Source organism: Heterocephalus glaber, unplaced genomic scaffold (assembly GCF_053883595.1).
Source record: "Heterocephalus glaber isolate CG9 unplaced genomic scaffold, H.glaber_assembly_v1.0 deba00001600, whole genome shotgun sequence".
Lineage (NCBI taxonomy): Eukaryota > Metazoa > Chordata > Mammalia > Rodentia > Bathyergidae > Heterocephalus > Heterocephalus glaber.
Window position 1 is genome coordinate 22,418,389 of NW_028258372.1, and position 20,326 is coordinate 22,438,714.

Here is a 20,326-nt window from a genome sequence, read left to right on the forward strand (position 1 = left end):
AACCTAAACAGAAAGGGAAACCATAGCACCTCTCCTATAGGATCCTTTGAAGCCACCTAAGGCCTCTTGTGTGGGAATAAGCAAATTTGTTTTGCTTTGATTTTTGGTCAAGAGCTAGACCATAAATATTTTTTACTTTGCACTCATTAAGTTTGAGACTGAGGTTCCAACCTCTCTATTCTGATGTTGTAGCATAAAAGCAGCTATAGGCAATATGTAAATGAATGAGCATGGTTGTGTTCTAGCAAAACATTTTTTACAAAGTCAGGTGGTGGATTTGGCCTTAAGGCCACAATTTCCCAACCACACTCTTGTGAGTCTTCCTGATTTTAGAGCAAGACACTAAGGCAAACAGAACTTGACCAAGCCTCCCCAAGTATACAAAAGTAGTTAATGTTGGAGATGGAGTTTCTAGGTATATTGATGCTAAGCCAAAATTATGGGCTTTTCTGTCAAAGGAAAATCCATTATTCAACAATCCAGCCATTCACGGAGAGTCTCTACATGCCAGGCATAGTCCTAGGGACTGAATACAAACTTGAGTAAAGCAGGGCAACATGGCTCTGCCTTTCAGAGCTTACTGTAGAGGGAGGCAGGCATCATCTCTCATCACTCAGTATGAACTGGGTGTGGTGGTGCACACCTGTAATCCCAGGACTCTGGGAGGTTAAAGTAAGAAGATCATAAGTTTGAGCCAACCTGGGCAACTTAGTAAGACCCTATCTCAAAATAAAAATAATAAAAAATAAAAGGCTGAAGATTTAGTTCAGTGTGAAGACCCTGAGTTCAATATCCAATCTAGAAAAAAAAAGTTTCATTGGAAGAAGTCCTACAATGGGGGCAGAGCAGGCAACAGAATGCACAGGTACTACCAGAAGGCATAAAGCAAAGTTTGCTCCACCTGGTGTGCATGAAGCTTCCATGGAAAGGTCTAGATCAGTGATGGAGAACCTTTTAGAGCTTTCAATGATAACAAACAGCTCACTGCAGCACTCGTGCCATAGGTTCACCACCACTGGTCTAGGCTCTTGATAGTACCTATGGCATGCTTCTATTGTAACTGTTATCTCCTCCTACTTTCCTCAGTTTAGTTCTTCTTTGAAACTATGTATGGGCTTCCCTCAGTATCTGTGGACAACTGGTTCTAGGCCCCAGGGCCCCACCCCACCTCCAAGGATACCAAAATCCAAGGATACTCAAGTCCTTGATATAACATGGTACAGTGCTTTGCATATAAACTATACACATGCAACTGTATCTTTCATATACTTTAAGTCATCTCTAGATTACTTATAATACCTAATACAATGTCAATGCTATGTAAATACAGTAGTTGTTACACTGTATAATTTAGGGAATCAGGATAAGAAATCTGAATGTGTTCAGTACAATTTTTTTAATATTCTCAGTTTGCACTTCGTTGAACCCACAAACACAGAGAGCCAACTGTATTCTAACTATATGTGGATCATTAAATAAACAGCTTTTTTAATTAGTAGGAGCATGGATTATCTCCACTGACCTTTGATCTTTCCAATTAAAAAGTTCTTTGAAGTCACAATCTGATCCATGTCTGAACGAATTGTTCCTTCCAGGCCCTTCGTCAGGGTTCTGCATTCCTCCTTCAATGCACTTAATCCTTCTGAAACTTGGTGCTGAACCAGGTTGTAGGCTTCTTCCAGGAGCTGCAATAGGAGTCACATGTGAATCGTGGCTGGTTGTGCACAAGTCCCTGACAGAGTCCAGGGGAGGGAGGGGGAGGACTCATCACAGATTCCCGTAACATAAACAAAACTTCACACACACTTGAGTTTTTCTTTCAAAGTTCACATCTGTTTGGATTAGTTCTTATGTAAGTGAGATTAAGCAGACTTGATATAGACATTTCTCCACCCAGAGAAGGAATTATTTAACAGGAACAACAACAAATGCTCTAAAAAGCATAGAGAAGGGAATGTTCATTTGGAGAAGGACAGCCGAAGAGCAGTATCATCACTTACGCCAAACCAGGCCCTCTTTCTGTCATTTTTCTTGCCCTTCATTTTAGGCAGCAGATCTGTCTGAAGGGTTGGCAGGAGCTCCTCCATCACCAAGTTACTCAGGACCTGGAAGGAGGAGGAGAACCCCAAAGTTGGTCAGCTGACAGTGGCTAAGTCCAAGCATCAGGCCAACTAGAGATCTCATGATGGCCATCTCTTTCTTGAGCTGTACGAACTCTATTAATAGTTTTGTGTATGCCACATGTACATGCATGCATGTGCGTGTGTGTTGGGAATTAAACCCCAGGTCTCTACCACCAACCTACACCCACGCCTAATTTAATTGTTTAACCCTGGTTCTGAGGCCACAGAAATCTCAACTAAGACAATCTTAGAGGGTGAACTTTCTTAAACAGTCACAAAGAACAGAAACATCTGCCGACATTTTTCCACTGCTATCTCCCCAATGAAAAGAACAAATTTTTCAAATTCAAACTTTTCATACTCAAACTAGAAAGACCTAGTGCATTTAGGATACAAGGGGAGATTTCAATAATGAATAAGGGTTTTGTTAGCAAAACTATGCAGAGTCAAGCTTGGTTTTGATGGCTTTGGTCCTAGTCAATATCCCCTGGAACTATCATTCTTCCTCAAACCCCATCATTGTCTAAGCATATTCATTCTTACTGTCCTCTGAACACAATCTCCATCCCCTAGAGCAGAAGGTGGCAAACCTATGGCACATGTGCTGCAGTGTGCTGTTTACATCATAGAAAGCTCTAAAAGATTCTTCATTACTACTCTAGAGTGTTTAGAAAAAGAAGGAAAGGAGCAGTGTAGAAGAGAAGGTGAAGATAACCCCGCCTGAACTGATCAAAACCCAAACACCCTCCTCCTGTCCAGCATTAACATTCCACATTGTCACCACTATGACCGAGAGAAAGTCTGAAGGAGATGCTAAAGGAGATAAAATCAAGCTGAAAGATGAGCCTTAGAGATCTCCAAGGTTTTCAGTTAAATCTGCTTCTCCAAAGCCACAGCCCAAGCCTAAAAAAGACCTGGCTGAGAAGAGAGAGAAGGTGCCCAAAGAACAAAAAGGAATAGCTAATGCCAGCAAAAGTAGGAGCAACTGACAGAAAATGGAGATGCCAAAATGGACCAGACACAGAAAGCTGAAGTGCTGAAGGGCCCAAGTGAAGTGTGTGCAATTTTAATGGTTGTGTACTCCTGGTGACTGAAATGCTAATTTTTATCAAGTCTTATAAAATACAGAATTTTGTTTTACTTTTTTAAAAGCTATGTTGTTAGCACATGAAGTATTTCACCATTGTTTTGGGGTAGAGGGGCATATTTCACGAATACACATCTTCAAAGCTCAATGACTATGGGAGAAAACACCTTTTCCTCGAAAAGGAAAGTATCTTTTCTCAGCTCCTAGTGGCAGGGATTCCCTGTTGATGACTCACACAGTCACCTTGGCACAAACACCCTGTGGTGTGGAAAAACTAAAATGAGTTTTCATTCTCTTCTCCCTCTGTGCCTTCAGCATAGTTAACTTCCTTAGGCCCAGAGACCTGTTGGATCTTGTCCCCCCAAAACTGGTTACCAATATGTCAGGCAATCTGGACTTCCCAGTGCTATCATTAAGATGACATTTCTCAAAAGAGCAGTGGCTCCTTTTCTAGACAGTGGGTCTTCAGATGGATAATTCTGCCGCTTTTATCTCCGAAAGCCAGGGTTGGCTCTGAAATGTTGTTAAACAACATGTTCAAGGTGAAATGTTAGCCTTCCCTCTCTCTAAATGCTCCCTGTTCATGGCATCAAATGAAGACTTCACTAGGTTTCGCAGTGATTTTTGGAGACTACTGAAGAAGGGAGTTTAAAAGTTATTGGATACTGTTGTCAATCCATGTTCTGCCAGAAATATTATGATTGTTTATGAAGACTGTCTTTAATAAATCTAGATACAGCTTTTTTTTAAAAAAAGAAGGAAAAAGAAAGAAAGAAATACTTTGGAACAATTGGACATTTGTGAGTTAAACAGAATATTGGGGTCTGTCTAAACTCTGCAGGGTGTTTTTTTAAAAATGTCTTCCCAAATATCTTCTAAAATTTTGCCTAGGTCAATGACTTTTCTTTTAAATCTGAGCAGTGCTCTACAAGTCCATTCATTACGATGCTCCATTAATACCGGCCTTTCCTTCTTCACTGCTGCCCCCTGACTTAGATAGCTCAGGTTTTGGCAGAAGGCTGTGGATTAAGATTTACAAAAGGGCAAGAGCAGTGTTGGGACTAGAAACAGGCAGGAAAGTAGAGAATCACTTGAGACAACTTTTTATGAAATTGAAATAATATTTATTTAGAATAATTGACTCCTTTCTCACTTCTCATAAAAAATCAAATTATACTGTGGGAATTAAGGAAGACTTTTCCTGAGCTTACTGGCCAGCCTCATGGTAGTGGGAACACTCTTGAGCTCACTAGATTTTGCTTTAACCAGTGCTCTTGTGGCAGGGTGAACTGTATTAGCTCATCTGAGCAGGCACACTTCCAGGGTGGAGGTGAACAAGCTGTCCAGTCCCACTGTGTCTCTGGCTTGCTAAGAGATAGTTGCTCAGCTTGGTGCAGCAAGTGGGACTCCTGTTATCTGCATTGTGAGTCTGCCTAATGTGATGAAGATTATGATGGGAACAGTATGTCTACTGGCCCTGATAATCATTGATGGAGATGTGTTTACCTTTCTCAGCCATTGCTGATGTATTTAGGAGAAACAACACATGCAAACTCCATGGAAATCTGCAGGTCCAATAATTAGATTCAGTAACCAATTAGCTATCCATGGGCCCCATCCTAGTCAGTGGGGGTAAACTCTTGTTTGGAACACTAATGCCCAAGATTGGCCCACATGCAGCATGAAGAGAAGGAGTTAAGAGGCATAGAGACTAAAGCCAGAGCTTACAATCAGTGGGCAATACTATCTTGGTTGAAAAGTATTAAACTCAAGAATCATAATAATTGTCCCAATTCATCCTTTTGCAGAGATTGTTTTGAATTACAGCATGAATGTGAACAGATTTAAAAAGATACAAATGTTATGTACAAAGGCCAAAGAAAAAGAAAGTTCCATTTGGGTGGGCTTATTACGGTTTTCTTTTAGTCTTTCCCATGCAATGCTCCAAGAAATTTGGTTCTATTTTACAATTTAGGGAGTTGCAAGAAAATATGTCCGGGAAAGAAGCTCCAGTAGGAATGTGCTGGAAGGGTGGTGGGTGGGGCAGGGCTTACAAACAGCCGCAGGGCAGAGCCTGTGGGTGCTAAAGTCCATCTGCGCTTCATCCCAGCACCATCCTTCTCTTCCTGAAACCTTAGAGTCTTTCCCTACCCTGACCTCATGCTGCCCCTCACCTGCCCAGGGCCTATTCAGGATTTCCCCACCCTGGCCAGTTCTCCAATAGTGGGGTCCCAAGCCCTTGGGCTTTTCTAGGGACAGCAGTTAATCCAGTAAATAAGTCATAATAATGAAGGGATTCTCTATCTTCTTCCCCACCTAATGGGACTCAGTGAGTTTTACCACAAGAAACCAAAAGTATAATTTCGCTTTTTTTTAATAAAGGAGGGAGGGTGTTGGACAAATTTAATTGCTGGGCCTGTGGAAATTTAAAATTTTCATCCCACATATAAGAAATCAAACTTCCCGTTAGATTGGTCAAAGCCAACAAACCAAAGCGTTCACTCATTGAAGGCCACACCACAGTGCTTCCTCTCAGGTGCTGGAGCTGTACGGAAGGTGGGAGGTCCAGAGAGACTGCCCGCTTCCTGAGGCAGGCCCCAGGTCTGAGCAGGCTGTTAGCCCTAGGTACCTCAGGGTGTTAACTGAAGGACTGTTGGTGAAAGAGTCTATTTAAAGAGGGTCGCAACTCAAGATGGTTCAACAGAAGGCAGTTCTGGTAGGAATGGTCAAGACTTACAATGTGGATACTCTTCTTGTCTTGAAACCACTAAATTCTGTGGGAATTATGAGCTCTTGTCTCAACCATCTGCCCAATTTAAAGGCAAATAATAAACATACCAAATAGCTGTAGATACTTTGTATCTTGCAGAGGGCTTTCCCACATGACCTCAAAATGTTCTTTTTCTTTCTTAGAAAGTGCTACATAAGTAATCCTGAAATGTCCCCCTAGAGCTCACTTCATGAGTCTGTGATTTCACCAAAGATACTCAGATTCCTGAGGAGCAAAATGTCTTACTCATCACTTGATGACTCTTGCATTGATAGATCTCTTCTATGTCTTTGTTGTTGTTCTCTTTTGTTTTCTCACAGTATTTTTTACTGCAAAAATTAACACCATAGTATGATTGCTTTGCACTAAAGCCTGATGATAGTCTAATGCATACAGACCCTATATATACACATATACATCCATGCACATATGGTTGCCTTGTCTTCTTGATGCTTTGTGTGTATGCCTGGCTTCAACACAACAGCAAGAAATGAGTCATTTAGCTCTCTTGTACCTGATAGTACTTAGCTTGTAGCAACCAAAAGGAAAAACAGTTGAAACAAAAGAAAACACACACATCAATATTTAACCCCCTAGAAAGCATCTATTAAGTACTTATTTTCAATGGCATTATGAACAAATGTCAGCTGACATAAGATTTCATGTGAAAGAAAAAAAATTAATAACCAAGTGCCTTAGCTGAACTCATGGAGATAACTAAATGTGTAACTCAATATGGCCCCATGGGTGTTGATCTTTCACTGAAGCGGGAGGCAGAAGCCTAACACTTCCTTTGTCATTTGTCCACTTAACATGTGACCCTGAAATTATCAGCTCCATAGGGCAGGAACCTAACTTGTCCACCTCTCGATCGCTATCACCCAGCATAGGTCCTGGAACATAGTGAATGCTCAATAAATAGTTACAGAATGGGGCTGGGGATTTAGCTCAGTGGCACCGCACCTGCCTCGCAAGCACAAGGTCCTGAGTTCAATCCCCGGTACCAAAAAAACCAACAAAAGTTACAGAATGAAAAAAGCTGGGCAACTTAGCTCTTCTGTCTCCCTCGGTTTCTCATTTACAAAACAGAAATAATAACTACCCTTTCCACCTTATACAGTTGTGAAGACAGAATTTGCTCTACATATAAAATATCATTTTAATATTGGTCCGTATCTTAAATATCTATTCACTATTAAATATATTGGCTTATAAAACAAGCTAATCGGTATTAAATGCTTCAGCCTCCCCTTCTTATGTTTTGTTTTATTCTTTTTGGTATAAGTACTGTACTCTTTAATCTTCTCAGATTTACAAATGGCTATGCTTCCCAAAATACTAGTTACTGAGAATTGGTTAAAGTTCTGGAATAAGTCTCAAGTTGGGAAATAAATTCACTTCAAATATATCCAAAAGGGAGAAGATTCTGGTTCATGTGGCAAAACGATAAAGAACAGCTCCATCATCATGAGACAATGTTTGGCTTTAATTGTTTAATGACCACATAGAGGCCAAAAACCATCTGGCATCTTTCAAATATGTTCCCTAATAAAAAAAAATACCAGCAGGCCCCAAAGAAGCACTCTAGAAGATGCGACAAATGAAGAACTGTATGATCCCATGATAAAATAATGCCCATACTCAGCCTGCTCTTGGCTGAATCAGCCATGCAACTGGTATCAGCACAGAGGCTGGGGTAACAGCAAGGAATAGTTGCCTTTAGGGTTTGCAACCTAGCCCACCAAGTTACTCAGGGCATGATCTGTATTTCATCAGCATCACGAGACATTATAGTGGATCACAGAGGACAGAAAGCAAGGAACACTACGTGAATCATATAGAAAAGTGGCTAATGATTTTTAAATTTGTTTCTATTTATGAGTTCACTTATATGTTATTCAATAGATAGTGGTATTGCAAATGCTGCTTCAATAACGTTTCATTTAATTCTCACAACTCTGCATAGTAAACTTTATTATTCCTACTTTTGCCAGGGGAGTAATTTGAGACTAAAAGAGGTTAAATAATTTGCAAGATTTAAATGGAGGTCTGATAACCCTGAAGCCCCTTCACACATGGCACTATACCACACTACTTATATTTGCTTTCAATCTGGAAGCACAAGGTCCCTTGAAAGAAGGAGAAGCCTCTAACAGGCGGGGTGGGAGGGAAGGGGAGCAGTTCCTCCTCCTGTTGTTGCTGTGTTCAGGTTACTTTAGGTAATGCCTGGTCTAGTGGTCATTGTACCTGGTGTCCAAATAGCTTGCTGACCAAATACTTCTAGACAGTAAGAGAGATGGTCTTTGGAACCATATCTTTCATTCTTGCAACTTTTCTCGATCATTTATTATGATGACCCTGAGCTCCTACTACCCAAAAGGAGATAGGATTCAAACTTCTGAGCCCCACGTTACCTGGATTTCATCCCCAGTGATCATTTCCCAGGAGCCATAATGACCCTTCTCCTGTCGGAAGAACTGCACAGCTTCTAAAAACGCTTGGGCTTCAAATGTCGTCTGCTTCATGTAATCTACAGGAAAGAGGAAGGGGCAATTAGCAAAGTGAAAGTCTCTGTTTTATATTTTTTCCATGGTTCTTCAAGTGTGATAGTTCAGAGACTTAGCATTATCAACAGCAGTGGTGGCAAACCTGTGGCATGTGTGCCGCAGCAGGCTGTTTCTATCATTGAAAGCACTAAAAGGTTCGCATTCACTGATCTATGGCAAGGCAAGAAATTATGAGACATAGAAAAATCTAACCAAGTACTTAAGTCAAAGTTCATTTTCAAGTGTACATCACATTACTTGTTCACCATCTTAGCTGATTTAACTTTGTCAGTTCCTGAACATAGTGGTTAGTACTAGAAACAAGTTCATCTTCCTCTTTTTCATAAATGCTTCCCTCTCCTTCCACATATCACTAACTTTATGCTACCAACTGTAACATTTTCCTCACCCAAGCCATTGAGCAACAATGCCTTTTGTGAAAACTCTAATTTCTTTATGACTTGATACCAGCTACCTGTCAAAAGGATATCTACATAATATGCTTATTTTTGCAACAGAATACAGTAATTGTTTTGGTTTTTTTTTTGGTACCGGGGATCGAACTCGGGTCCTTGCGCTTGCATAGCAGGCGTTGAAACCACTGAGCTAAATCCCGGGCCCTATAATTGTTAACACTTGTGTAGAAGGATACTATTTACCTAAAAAACTGCACCTATTTCATGGAGACCTAACGAAAACTCCTGAAGAGAGTATTATTATCACTCACACTTTACAGATGAGAGACTGAAGCACAAAAAGGTGAATTAATTGCCCGAGGTCATATACAGTAGCAAGTGTGTAGCAGAGCCAGGGTGAGAACACAGGCAGTCTGCCTTCAAGCCTACTGCTAATCATGGCACTGCACTGCCTCACATACCAGTTTATGGTTTGTCTTTCCAAAAATACTGGACTTTAAATGATGTTATATCTGAGAAGTAATATCCCACAACAAAGAAATAAATATCCAGTGGTGGAATTTGGGGTGTGAAGGACAGAACTGGAACCGAACAGCTTTCCCAAATTCCACAATTCATGCATCTTTCTTTCCAATACATACAGCCAGCCCTTGGAGGATACTGTGATAATAGAATTGTAGAAATCTTAGTGGGGAAATGAAATTAAAAATAATCTAACTGGGATCAGGGGCATGTAGCTCAGTGGTAGAGCATGTGGTTGGTTTGGATGAGGCCCTGGGTTTGATCCTAACACCGCAGACAAGGAAAGAAGGAAGGAATTTAATCAAACAATAAAAAAACACAAATCTTAGAAAGGAGAAATGAAGTGAGTGAAAGACAAATTTAAGGCCTCTCCCACTATAGGGCACAAAGTACTTTTTTATTTCAGTACTGGGAATTGAACCTAGGGCCTTCACATTGAGCTGCATCCTCAACCAATTTATTTATTTATTTATTTATTTATTTATTTATTTATTTATATTTTTGGTACCGGGGATCAAACTTGGGTCCTTGCGCTTGCGCTAGCGCAGCAGGCGGCGAAACCACTGAGCTAAATTCCCGGCCTATTCATTTATTTTTTGAGACAAGGTCTCACTAAGTCACTAACTTGCCCAGGCTCGGCTCAAACTTGTGACAAAGATCTCTATAATTTGCATTTATAGAGTGGGTGATATTATATAGGTAAACTGAAGACACTGATTCATAGGGGGGACTGTCATATATTTAAACAATGGGATTACACAGTCAAGGACTAAATCATATAGGGGACTGAGCAGAGCTAAAAGAGAATTAATCTGCTCTGAAAGACAACAGTCAATAGTTTGTAGATAGAACTCTTCTGAGATTTGCTTACTGGATTACAACCCTCACGAACTTGGAGAAGGGAACATACAATTCAGGGCATACCCTCTACAAGAGTTCAAACAAAATTCTCCACAGAGAAGATACTATGAAGTCCAGAAACTCCACCCTCCAAAATGTGGACCGAGAACTGACGTTTCTAATATTAATATAGAGATTTAGTCAAAATCAAAAATCAGAAAAAAGGCATGTCCCAAGTTTTTAAACCAAAGTACTTTATTCCTTGTAATTTTTCTTGGCTTGACAAATGACTTGGTGTTTAACCTCAGAGGTTTGGAAAACAAAAAGTTAAGATCTTGCTATAAAGTTGACAACACCATTGGTAGTGTTCTCCCCATAAAGGGATCACAATATGTGCTTGGGATGCTGGGAGGGACTTTACCAAATGAGATGGAAACTGTAATTACTACATTGCAATTCAAAATTGACTCATGTGCTTTTATTTTTAACAGCTGTTTTCATTTCCAACCTAAGGAAACAAGGAGATGAAGAAAATGTGGTACTGTATTTGGATGGAGTGAGTATGCCCAGACTTGCCAGCCAAGGAAAGAAGTTTTAAATTCCTCATGTCTTTACATGAAGCATAACTTTTCATATTTCTTCCCCCACTGACCTCAGAAACTGGAGGAGGTATCTTAAATCCTATTACCTTCTCGATCTCTATCAAAGCTAACAAGGACACTTGCACTGATGGTTGCACTGCCAGTGATCTTTGGAAAAAATAACTGAAGAAATGGGATTTTGGAGACATTAAGAGACAAGTCAAAGAAGGAACAGAAGTGCTTGAATGTAATGGTGGTGGAAGTGAAGCACCCTAACATAAGCAGAGAAGAAATTTATTAGTAATCAAATGGACCACAAAAAAATTATAGTCATTGAGCAACAAAGCCTCAGAGAATGACAGCTCTTGACCATTAAGACAGAAAAATTAGAATTTTAACCACTTCCTTACCATCGAGGAGAAAGGATATAATCTACTGGTTCATCATTAAGATTTTCAGCTTATAAACCAATTATATAAATTTATTTATACAAAACTTTTAGAACAAATCTGACACAGAGCAAGTTGCTTTATGGATATTTGTTATGGTTATAAACAAAATTCAATAGTAATTGGCATATTATAAAAAACAAAAGTTTGAATTGTAAAAAAAACAAACTACACTGCAATAGTAATATGATCTTCATTTTTCTTAAATTGTTTGCAAAGGCATTTGAACTCAGTCAGAATGTACAGGTGTTTGAGAGGAACCAGATTCCCAATTATTTGATTGACTTCCTGCTAGAAATCTCAAAGGAACAAACTCCAGGTTCACAATCCCCCTCTCCTGCCAAGAGAGGCCCCCAGAACCAACAATGGTTTGGATCTTTAAGCCATCTCCTTGCAAGAAGACTTAGAAAATGGCAGGTATCAGTCCCAAGTCTCTTTTCTAACAGGTAATATGATAGGTGCACAGAAAGCAACTTAGACAAGATTAAATTCAGTCCCTCATTTTATGGAAGAGGACGCTGGGGCAAAAACATGGTTAACTTTTTTAGCTGAAGGTCACACAGCTGGTCAGCATGAGAGCCAAGAGTTGAAAAAGTGGCTCTGGCATGTCATAAGCAGCCTTGGCATTTCATGCCGACTGAAGTCATTGACTATGGGAGTTGGAAGTCATCTTAAAGGTCACCTATCTCTAGTTTTCCTTACATGCTGGGATCTTTCAGAATCCCAGGCAAACACTCATTTGGCCTTGGTTCAAATATTTCCAGCAACAGACAGCTCACAATTTAATGAAATTGTTCTTTCCATCATTGAAGTACTCTAATTATTTGAAATTTTTTCCTTCTATTGAGCCAAAATCTGTTTCCGTAAACTTTTTCTCATTAATCCCATTTGCCTTTTCATAACAAAATATACAATTTTACTCCTCTTCCATATGGAAACTTCAAAAAAACAGTTATCAGCTGAATATACTCAATTTTCTTCAACTAATCTATAAACAATATATCTTTTGGATCTTTTTAAATTTGGCCCTCCTTTTTCTTTTCTTTCTGCAAGTGATCCAATCTAATTTATCAACATCTTTTTAAAACCTGGCCCCTAGATCTGACTACAATATACTGCACATTATCTTAGTAATGTGAGTCACAGAAAGAAGAAAGATTACTTTCCTTTTTCTGATTTCTAACCCTCTTTTTTAATTACAACCACATCACACTGTTGACTCATATATTTCTTGCAGTCCAATAAAATTCCTACACCTTTTTCATATAATAACACTTTTGCCAATCTAAGCCTCCCTGAACTTGCACTTCTCCTTTTCACTTTGAAGGACAGATTTTAACATTATCCCCATTTAAATTACAACTTAGAGTGGTCAGCCTAATCAGCCAAAGCCTGCTAAAGTCTTTAAAAAATTGTAATTCTGTCTCCTAACCCCCTTTCCCCTAGGTATCACTAGAAAACTGGCTAAGTTTATCTGCTTATCCAACTCACTGATAAAATACTGACCAGATCAGGGGCAAAGACAGAGCCTGGGAAACTAAACATTTTAGAAGACATGTGGGAAACACATTTTGGCCACTCACTCAACAATCACATCCCCAGGACTGAGAAATGTCTAGGAATGCACTGTTCTCCTTAGCTTCTCCCTATTTCTTCATCCATGCAGCTGCATGGAAAACTCATATTTGAAGACACGACTAAGGATTTTGCAAAGAAAGCAAATCTTCTCTAGGCCTCTTGGGGACAGTTATTCAGGGGGCCAGCCAGGGAGGCATCACTTTTGTTTTTTCCACTTACACAGATTTATAACATGTCTGAGTCAACTGAAACAGCAAAACTCTGAGGCCTATGGAGTCATTGCAGACTTTGACTCTGGCTGCAGCATTGGGACTGGGTTTGGAAGCTGCTCTGTTATTTTATTTTATTGGTAAACGGTGCCAAACCATGTTAGCTGATCTGTCTGGTGATTTGTGGAACTTATGTAACAGCATTACTCACTACACTGCTATGGGTTCTCCTCACTGATGCACACTTCTGAACTGTTCCCAGCTTTGGGCCCTAGGAGAGCTGTAGCAAGGCTGCCTGCCTTTCTCCTCTAAAGCAAAGGGGAAGGGGCACAGGGGCAGGTATCCAACACTTATGGAGTCCCAACCATGGTGTAGGGGCCATGTCTCATGTGATGCTTCTAAAAATTCCACCAGACAGGTATTTAAATCCCCACTTTACTGAGGATGAAGAAACTGAGTTTCAGGAAGGTTAAACAGCTTAAGTTAGTATGTGGTCAGGCCAGGTCCACTCATCTCCAATCCTGTTATAATACTCTATGGTTCGATGTCTGAAATATTTTTGAGATAATTTTAGAGTCACCTGCTACTATATAAATTAATATAGATATCCTACCTGCCCTTTACCCAGGCTCCCCACCCCAAGAGAACATATTTCAACCCTAGAGTTCAAGATTGAAGCCATGAAATTGACGCTGATGCAATCCAACCTTCTCATTCAGATTTCATCAGCTTTACCTGGTACTCTTCTAAGTGTGTTTAATTTTTGTTTGTTTGTTTGCTTTTTTGGTACCGGGGATTGAACTCAGGTCTTTGCACTTGTGAGGCAGGCGGTGGAACCACTGAGCTAAATCCCCGGCCCAGTGTGTTCAATTTTAAAGTTATTTTAAAAGTCTGGAAAAAAAAAAGTCTGGGAGCTGGGGGTGTAGCTCTGTGGAAGAGTGTTTTTCAAGTATGTGCAAAGCCCTGGGTTCAATCCCCAATATCACACACAAAAAAGCTATTTTAAAAGGGATTTTTCTGCTCTAAGTTTAGAAATATAATCATAGATTATATCAATATTTATCATAGAGTAGGGGTTATCTAGTGCAAAGTATTCATTATATTTTATTTTCCTTTTTAAAAATTAGTTATTAGTTCTTATTAACTATACAAAATAATGAGTTTCATTATGACATTTTCATACAAGCATATAATGTACTTTAATTGTATTCATCCTTCTATTGTCCTGTCTTACCATATACCCTCACCTCTCCCTCATATTCCATTCCCCTTCCATAATAGTCCCCTTCTGGGTTCATGTCATTCCCCTCCTATACTCTACATAGAAAACATCTCTTTCTGAGTCTGACTTATTCTGCTTAACATGATCTTCCAAACTTCATCCATTTTCCTGCAAATGCATTTTCCTGCATTCTTTTTACACTTGATCTTAGCCAAAAGGCCGAGAAGCGATTGATTTCATTCTTTTTAATGGTTGAATAATATCCCATTATGTACATATTCCACATTTTCTTTATTCATTCATCTGTTGATGCTTACCTAGACTGACTTAATAACTTGGTAACTGTGAATAGTGCCATGATAAACACAGGTATGTAGGTATCTCTATAGTATGTTGATTTTTATTTCTTTGGACATAGATCCAGTTTAAATAGCTTGACCATATGGTGGTTCTATTTTTAGTTTTTAAAGGAATCTTCACACTTATTTCCATAGTGACTGTACTAAGTTACATTACCATCAACAATATATTATGGCTCCTTTTCCTTTGCATTCTTGCCAGCATTTATTATTTTTTTGTTTTCTTGATAATAGCAGTTCTGACGGGAGAGATGGAATCTCATTGGAGTTTTGATTTGCATTTGTCTGGTGGCAAAAGATGTTGAACATTTTTTTCACATATTTATTGGCCATTTGTACTTCTTTTGAGAAGGTTCTGTTCAGCTCATTTTCCTATTTATTGATTGAATTACTTGTTCTTTTGGTGTTAAATTTTTTTATTTCTTCATGCTAGATATCTCTTTTCTGACAGATGAATAGCTGGAAAAGATGTTTTCTCTTTCTGCAGACTGTCTCTTCACTATGTTGATTGTCTTCTTTGTTGTGTAGCAGCTTTTTAATTTAGCATAATCCCAGTTGTCAATTCTATTATTTCCTAAGCTATTAGAGTCTTGTCAGAAAATTGTTGCCTGTACCAGCATCTTGAAACGTTTCCCATTTTCTTCTCAAACTCCTAATTTTACATGAGAGCGGATTGAAGGCCAGACAGAATGTGACAAGACATTGCTAAAAATAAGACAAAACAAATGAAAACTCCTTCACTGGAATTAATAATGATTTGTATTCATTCTTTAAAAATGGTAATAAAGGTTTTCATTTTTATTTTAAAACCTACTTTTATGTAAGCAACCTAAGCATATATCTCCTACTACATTATAAATGATAACTCTGATGGGGACTAACCTTAGGCACTGAGAAGAAACTGGTAAATTCCCAGAGATCCCTGAACTATATTTTATAAACTATTAGACTAAAATACTAATTTATTGTCCACAATATAGGAACTCCCTCAGAGGAGATAAAATGCTTCTCAAACAAATGGAAAAAAAGGTGTTAATAGTGAAGACTTTATTTTCAGAGAAATTTTTAACCACACAGAAAAATATTGTATGCTTTTTTCAGCCAAAAGCAATCGTCTCATGAATTCTTGATTGTCAATAAAAATTAGAAGTTGTCTGTCAATAGAGAAAAGGAAGTGGTGATTACTAGAATAAGTAAAGACAGACTGGCCTCATTTCCTTTAGATAAAAGTGCCAGATTGATAGATTAGAAGGTGGCTGAAAATATCCTGTATATAAATTTTAGCAAAGGCAGTTATCAACGTCTTGCAAGATTTTGATTGACATACTGAGTTTAGATTGGCTGATAATGTAAACAGCTATCATAAAATAAACAACTTATCGCCTACCTAGCAAGCTCAAGGACCCGAGTTCTATCCCCAGTACCAAAATAAATAAATAAATAAATAAAAATAAAATAAAATAAACAACTTAAATGATGGGTGCTAACCAATGGCTGACATTATTGACACCACCGAGGGAAATCTGTGGAATATGACCCCTAAAACATTTTTTTAATGAATTTTATTAGTACATTTTAGGTATACAATATAATGACATTCATCACTGGAAATCTGAACCTTTACATAATCTCTCTTGGTTCTTACTTTTTCCCCATTCCCCTGCCCTCACTTCAACCCCTCCATCCCTCCCTATTTACAAAGACTGTATTTCCATTTTTTCATTTTCTCATATTAATTCCATTCCCTTCTTTCCTTTTCCCTTACCCCTCCCACTCCCCTTCCGCTTTGTCCCTTTTCTTCCTATTTCACATTACCCTAAAACATTTTCAACATTTTCATTTCAGGTAAGGAGATCAATCCATGAAGTTCTACAATGCATTTTATTTACTTGGCATTATCAGTCTCTTGAGTTAGGCCTAAGGATACAAAGCCATACAATACGTTTTTAAGTTCATATTCCTCAGTCTCGTGGATTAAAGACTCAGGATCCAAAATGAAGTATAACATGGACAGATGAATCTAACAAAGCACAGGGTATATATATATATATATATATATATATATATATATATATATATATACACACACACACACACACACACACACACACACATAGTTGCTATGCAACAAAAGACTAGTGAATAAATTGAAGGAATAAAAGAACAACTCTTGAAGGAAAAACCCCAGGGCCAGGGATTTAGCTCAGTGACGCCATGCCTCCCTGGCAAGTGCAAGATCCTGAGTTCAATTCTCAGTACCAGAAAGAAAGAAGAAAAAACCCCCAAATCCTGGGGTTTTATGTAACTATTAGACCAGTACAAGTCACCAGTGTGACACAGTTGTCCATAAGCAGGTAAAGCTGGCACTCAGAAGTGTGGGTTACAAGGACAAGATGGTCACAGATGGATCTGGGATTTGTTCTTCTAAGCCATCATTCCATACTTGTCCCTTTTGCTGAGCACCAGAATATTTTATAAACGTGAAATAAAGAAAAAAGGTAAACAGCTAAAGAAGACTAGAATGAGAGATCACAGAGGTTTTGGAAAGAAAAACCCAGAGGGAAGGGATCTTCATCTACATCTTCAAAACCTAGAAAGAAGGGATCTTCATTACATGAAGACCTGCAGTGTATGAGAACACTGAGTTTGCTCCTTGTCAATTCAGACACTAGGGTCCAGGAATGTGTGGTCTGAAGTAGAGTGGGGCAGATTTTAACTCAATATGAGGAACAAATTTCTAATATTTAGGCTTATCTTAAAGTGAAATAGGCTCCAATAGGATGTCACTAGTGGGGAAGTACTCTATCTTCAGCTGAGTCCAGATGAGTCACTTTGTAGAAGGTAGACAGACTAGCTCAAAACCTTTTAGTATATACTCTCATGGCAGTATTCACCTCCCCATCTCAGTACTTGTAATTTTACAGTTAGTGTAATCATGTGAGCTATGTCTTTTCCAGACTGTAGTCTCCAAAGGAGGCTGCTGTTTCTATTCATCACTGCATCCCCAACCCCTAGTCCATACCGTAGTACTCATCAAATACTTAAAGAAAGCAAAGAAGAAGGGAACAAGGGAGGGCAGGTGAAAGAGAAGAAAGGAGGGCATAAAAGAAGGAGGGAGAGGGACAGGAAGTAACTGAAACAACAGAAGGAATACTGAATTAAATCTACAAAGTTCCTTGGAATCTGAAAGTTCATAGTTACAAATAAAGCTCAAGTTCAAATGTTTTAAGTGGATCAGATTGTCTTAATGAGTCCTTTCCCTGCTGTTACAAAGAGGTACTAAAGGGAAGTGATGTCCCCCACTCCAGTGCTTCTCAGACTTTGGTAAGCATCAAACTCCCCTGGAGGGCTTGTTAAGCCTCAGATCTCTAAGCCTCACCCCTAAGTGATGCAGTGAACCTGGGGTGGGGCCCACTTGTTTGCATTTCTCAAAAGCTCCAGGTGATGTTGATGCTGCAGGCCAAGGACACACTGTAAGAACCATTCCTCTACCCAGCATTACATTGCTCTACCCAGCAATCACCCACTGCACTTGTTAATAATTGTACTTTTGATCTTGCTCCAGAGATTCTGACGCAGCAGGTCTGGGACTGGACCCAGGAATCTGCATTTAAACAAGTCCTCCAGGTGCTTCTGCTCCAGGGAGCACACATACCACATGTGAGGGGGAAAAATCACACAGAAGAAAGGTACAACAGAAAATTATGGCTCTTGATTGTTTAGAGTCTCAATGACCTTGTTTCCTCACTAAGGAAACAGTTCAGACAGGCCCCTTTTGTCAACTGCTCAAATGAATGCTTGTACTTACTCAAAGTAATGTTAAAAAAGTAGTACTGCGATGGAGCTTTATCAAAAATATGTGGCTAACCTCAGTGGCACGGGAACTTGCAGAAAGAATCAACAACTGGGATCTCAGTTTATTAAAAAGCTTCTGCACTGCAAGAGAAACCACCAACAGAGCTAAGTGACAACCCACAATGTGGGAAAAAATTTTCAGTAACTGTACCTTAGACAAAGGACTACTATCTAGAATATATAAAGAACTGAAAAAAATCAGACCCCCCAAATTAAAAGACCCAATTCAAAAATTGGGCATCTGAAATGAACAGACATTTTTCAGGAAAAGAAGTAAAAGCAGCAAATAAATATATCCAAAAATGTCCAATATCACTGGTTATTCGAGAGATGCAGATGAAAACAACACTGAGATTCCACCTCACACCACAAAGAATGGCTGTTATAAAGAGATCATCCAATAACAAATGCTGGCAGGGGTGTGGGGAGAAAGGAACCCTTCTCCATTGCTGGTGGGAGTGTAGACTGGTGCAACCACTGTGGAAATCAGTATGGAGATACCTCAAAGAACTAGGCTTAGAAGTCCCATTCAACCCAGCTATCCCCCTGCTGGGTTATCTTCCAAAAAGAATTAAAAGAATCATACCACAGCAATATATGTGCACCCATGTTTACAGTGGCACAGTTTGCAATAGCTAAAACTTGCAAACAACCCAAGTGCCCATCAACTGGAGAGTGGATAAAGAAGATGTGTTTTTTTTATAAAATGGAGTACTACTCAGCCATAAAGAACCAGAAACTAGAGACATTTATAACTAAATGGATGGATATTGAGGCCATCCTCTTAAGTGAAATAAACAGGACACATATGTGTAAATACCGAATAGTTTCTCTAGCGTGAGAAACTGAAAGTGTAAATAAGGATACACGCGGATGAAATTGCCTAATAACATATTTCTCGGATTCTGTTTCCATTGCGTGTCATATGACTGTATCGAAATTTAAATTAGGGAGAAGTTTGGCTTATGTGGAGTTTGCTAGCTAACTGGAGTTTTTTTTCCAGACCACTATTTGTTCAGTGTTGGTTTTGGGGATCTTTCTGAAACAAATCACATCCTGTGGTGTCTTGTTGGTGCTTGAGATTTTTTTAAAGTTATATGGAAAAATGTTTAAGTGCTTTTTAGTTTTGTTTTGGTTGAGTTCTACTGTATTTGAATATTATTATAGGTTTTTTCCCCTTGCCTTGTTCTCCTTTGAATGGTTTTAATTTTTTTATGTGTGTGTGTTTGATAATAAAGTCATTTTTAAAAAATATATGTGGATAAAGAGACACTTTGGGCAGGTTCTAAGGACATTATTCCAAACAACTAGAACTCTACCCATGGAGAGGAACCCCACCACTTCAGAAGGTGTCATCACTGACTGGATGGAAATTCTCAGACATAACCTCAGCTGATCTCATTTTTCTTCTTTGTTACTCAGTGGATAAGTTTTTTAAAAAATCTTGTATGTCACAGCCTTTCTTCTAGTATAAATGATCTGTTTCCTTTACTTTAAGTTTTTTGAAAAGCTTAAAAAAATAAAAATGATCCATGTTCCAGTCTTTTCCAGGAAGTAATGGTGGTGTCATCATTTGCTTTGCCCCAATATCATGAAAAAAACCCCTCTGTGCCCTGAGGGTGTGAATCACTGAAATGTTTTCCATGGGCATGAATTAATCTATCACTCCATGAGTCCTAGCTACCTGGAAAGAGTCAGGCCAAGAGGATAATGACACAATCAATTATTTCCTATTTGCCCAGGACAAATATATATGGCTTTATACAAGT

General features: G+C 38.9%; 1 protein-coding gene and 2 pseudogenes across 3 annotated transcripts in view; 2 read left to right on the forward strand and 1 right to left on the reverse strand.

Annotated features, from left to right (window-relative positions):
• The window catches only part of LOC106010905 (centromere protein I pseudogene), a 194,946-nt pseudogene extending 174,720 nt beyond the window's left edge, over positions 1 to 20,226 (forward strand). Inside the window, exon 8 of one of the 2 annotated variants that reach the window (XR_015444368.1) lies at positions 10,796 to 20,226. The product of XR_015444368.1 is annotated as a centromere protein I pseudogene, transcript variant X41 (transcript). The remainder of the gene's footprint in view (positions 1 to 10,795) is intronic. The other variant, XR_015444361.1, reaches the window with a different exon arrangement.
• Positions 1 to 20,326, reverse strand: part of Niban1 (niban apoptosis regulator 1) — a 158,179-nt gene that overhangs the window by 20,788 nt on the left and 117,065 nt on the right. The window contains exons 6-8 of the mRNA XM_004862792.4: positions 8,395 to 8,510; positions 2,001 to 2,105; positions 1,523 to 1,685 (exon numbers count right to left, since the gene is read on the reverse strand). Coding sequence (XP_004862849.1) covers positions 1,523 to 1,685; positions 2,001 to 2,105; positions 8,395 to 8,510 — 384 coding nt within the window. The remainder of the gene's footprint in view (positions 1 to 1,522; positions 1,686 to 2,000; positions 2,106 to 8,394; positions 8,511 to 20,326) is intronic.
• LOC110345470 (non-histone chromosomal protein HMG-17 pseudogene) lies at positions 2,104 to 4,569 on the forward strand (annotated as a pseudogene).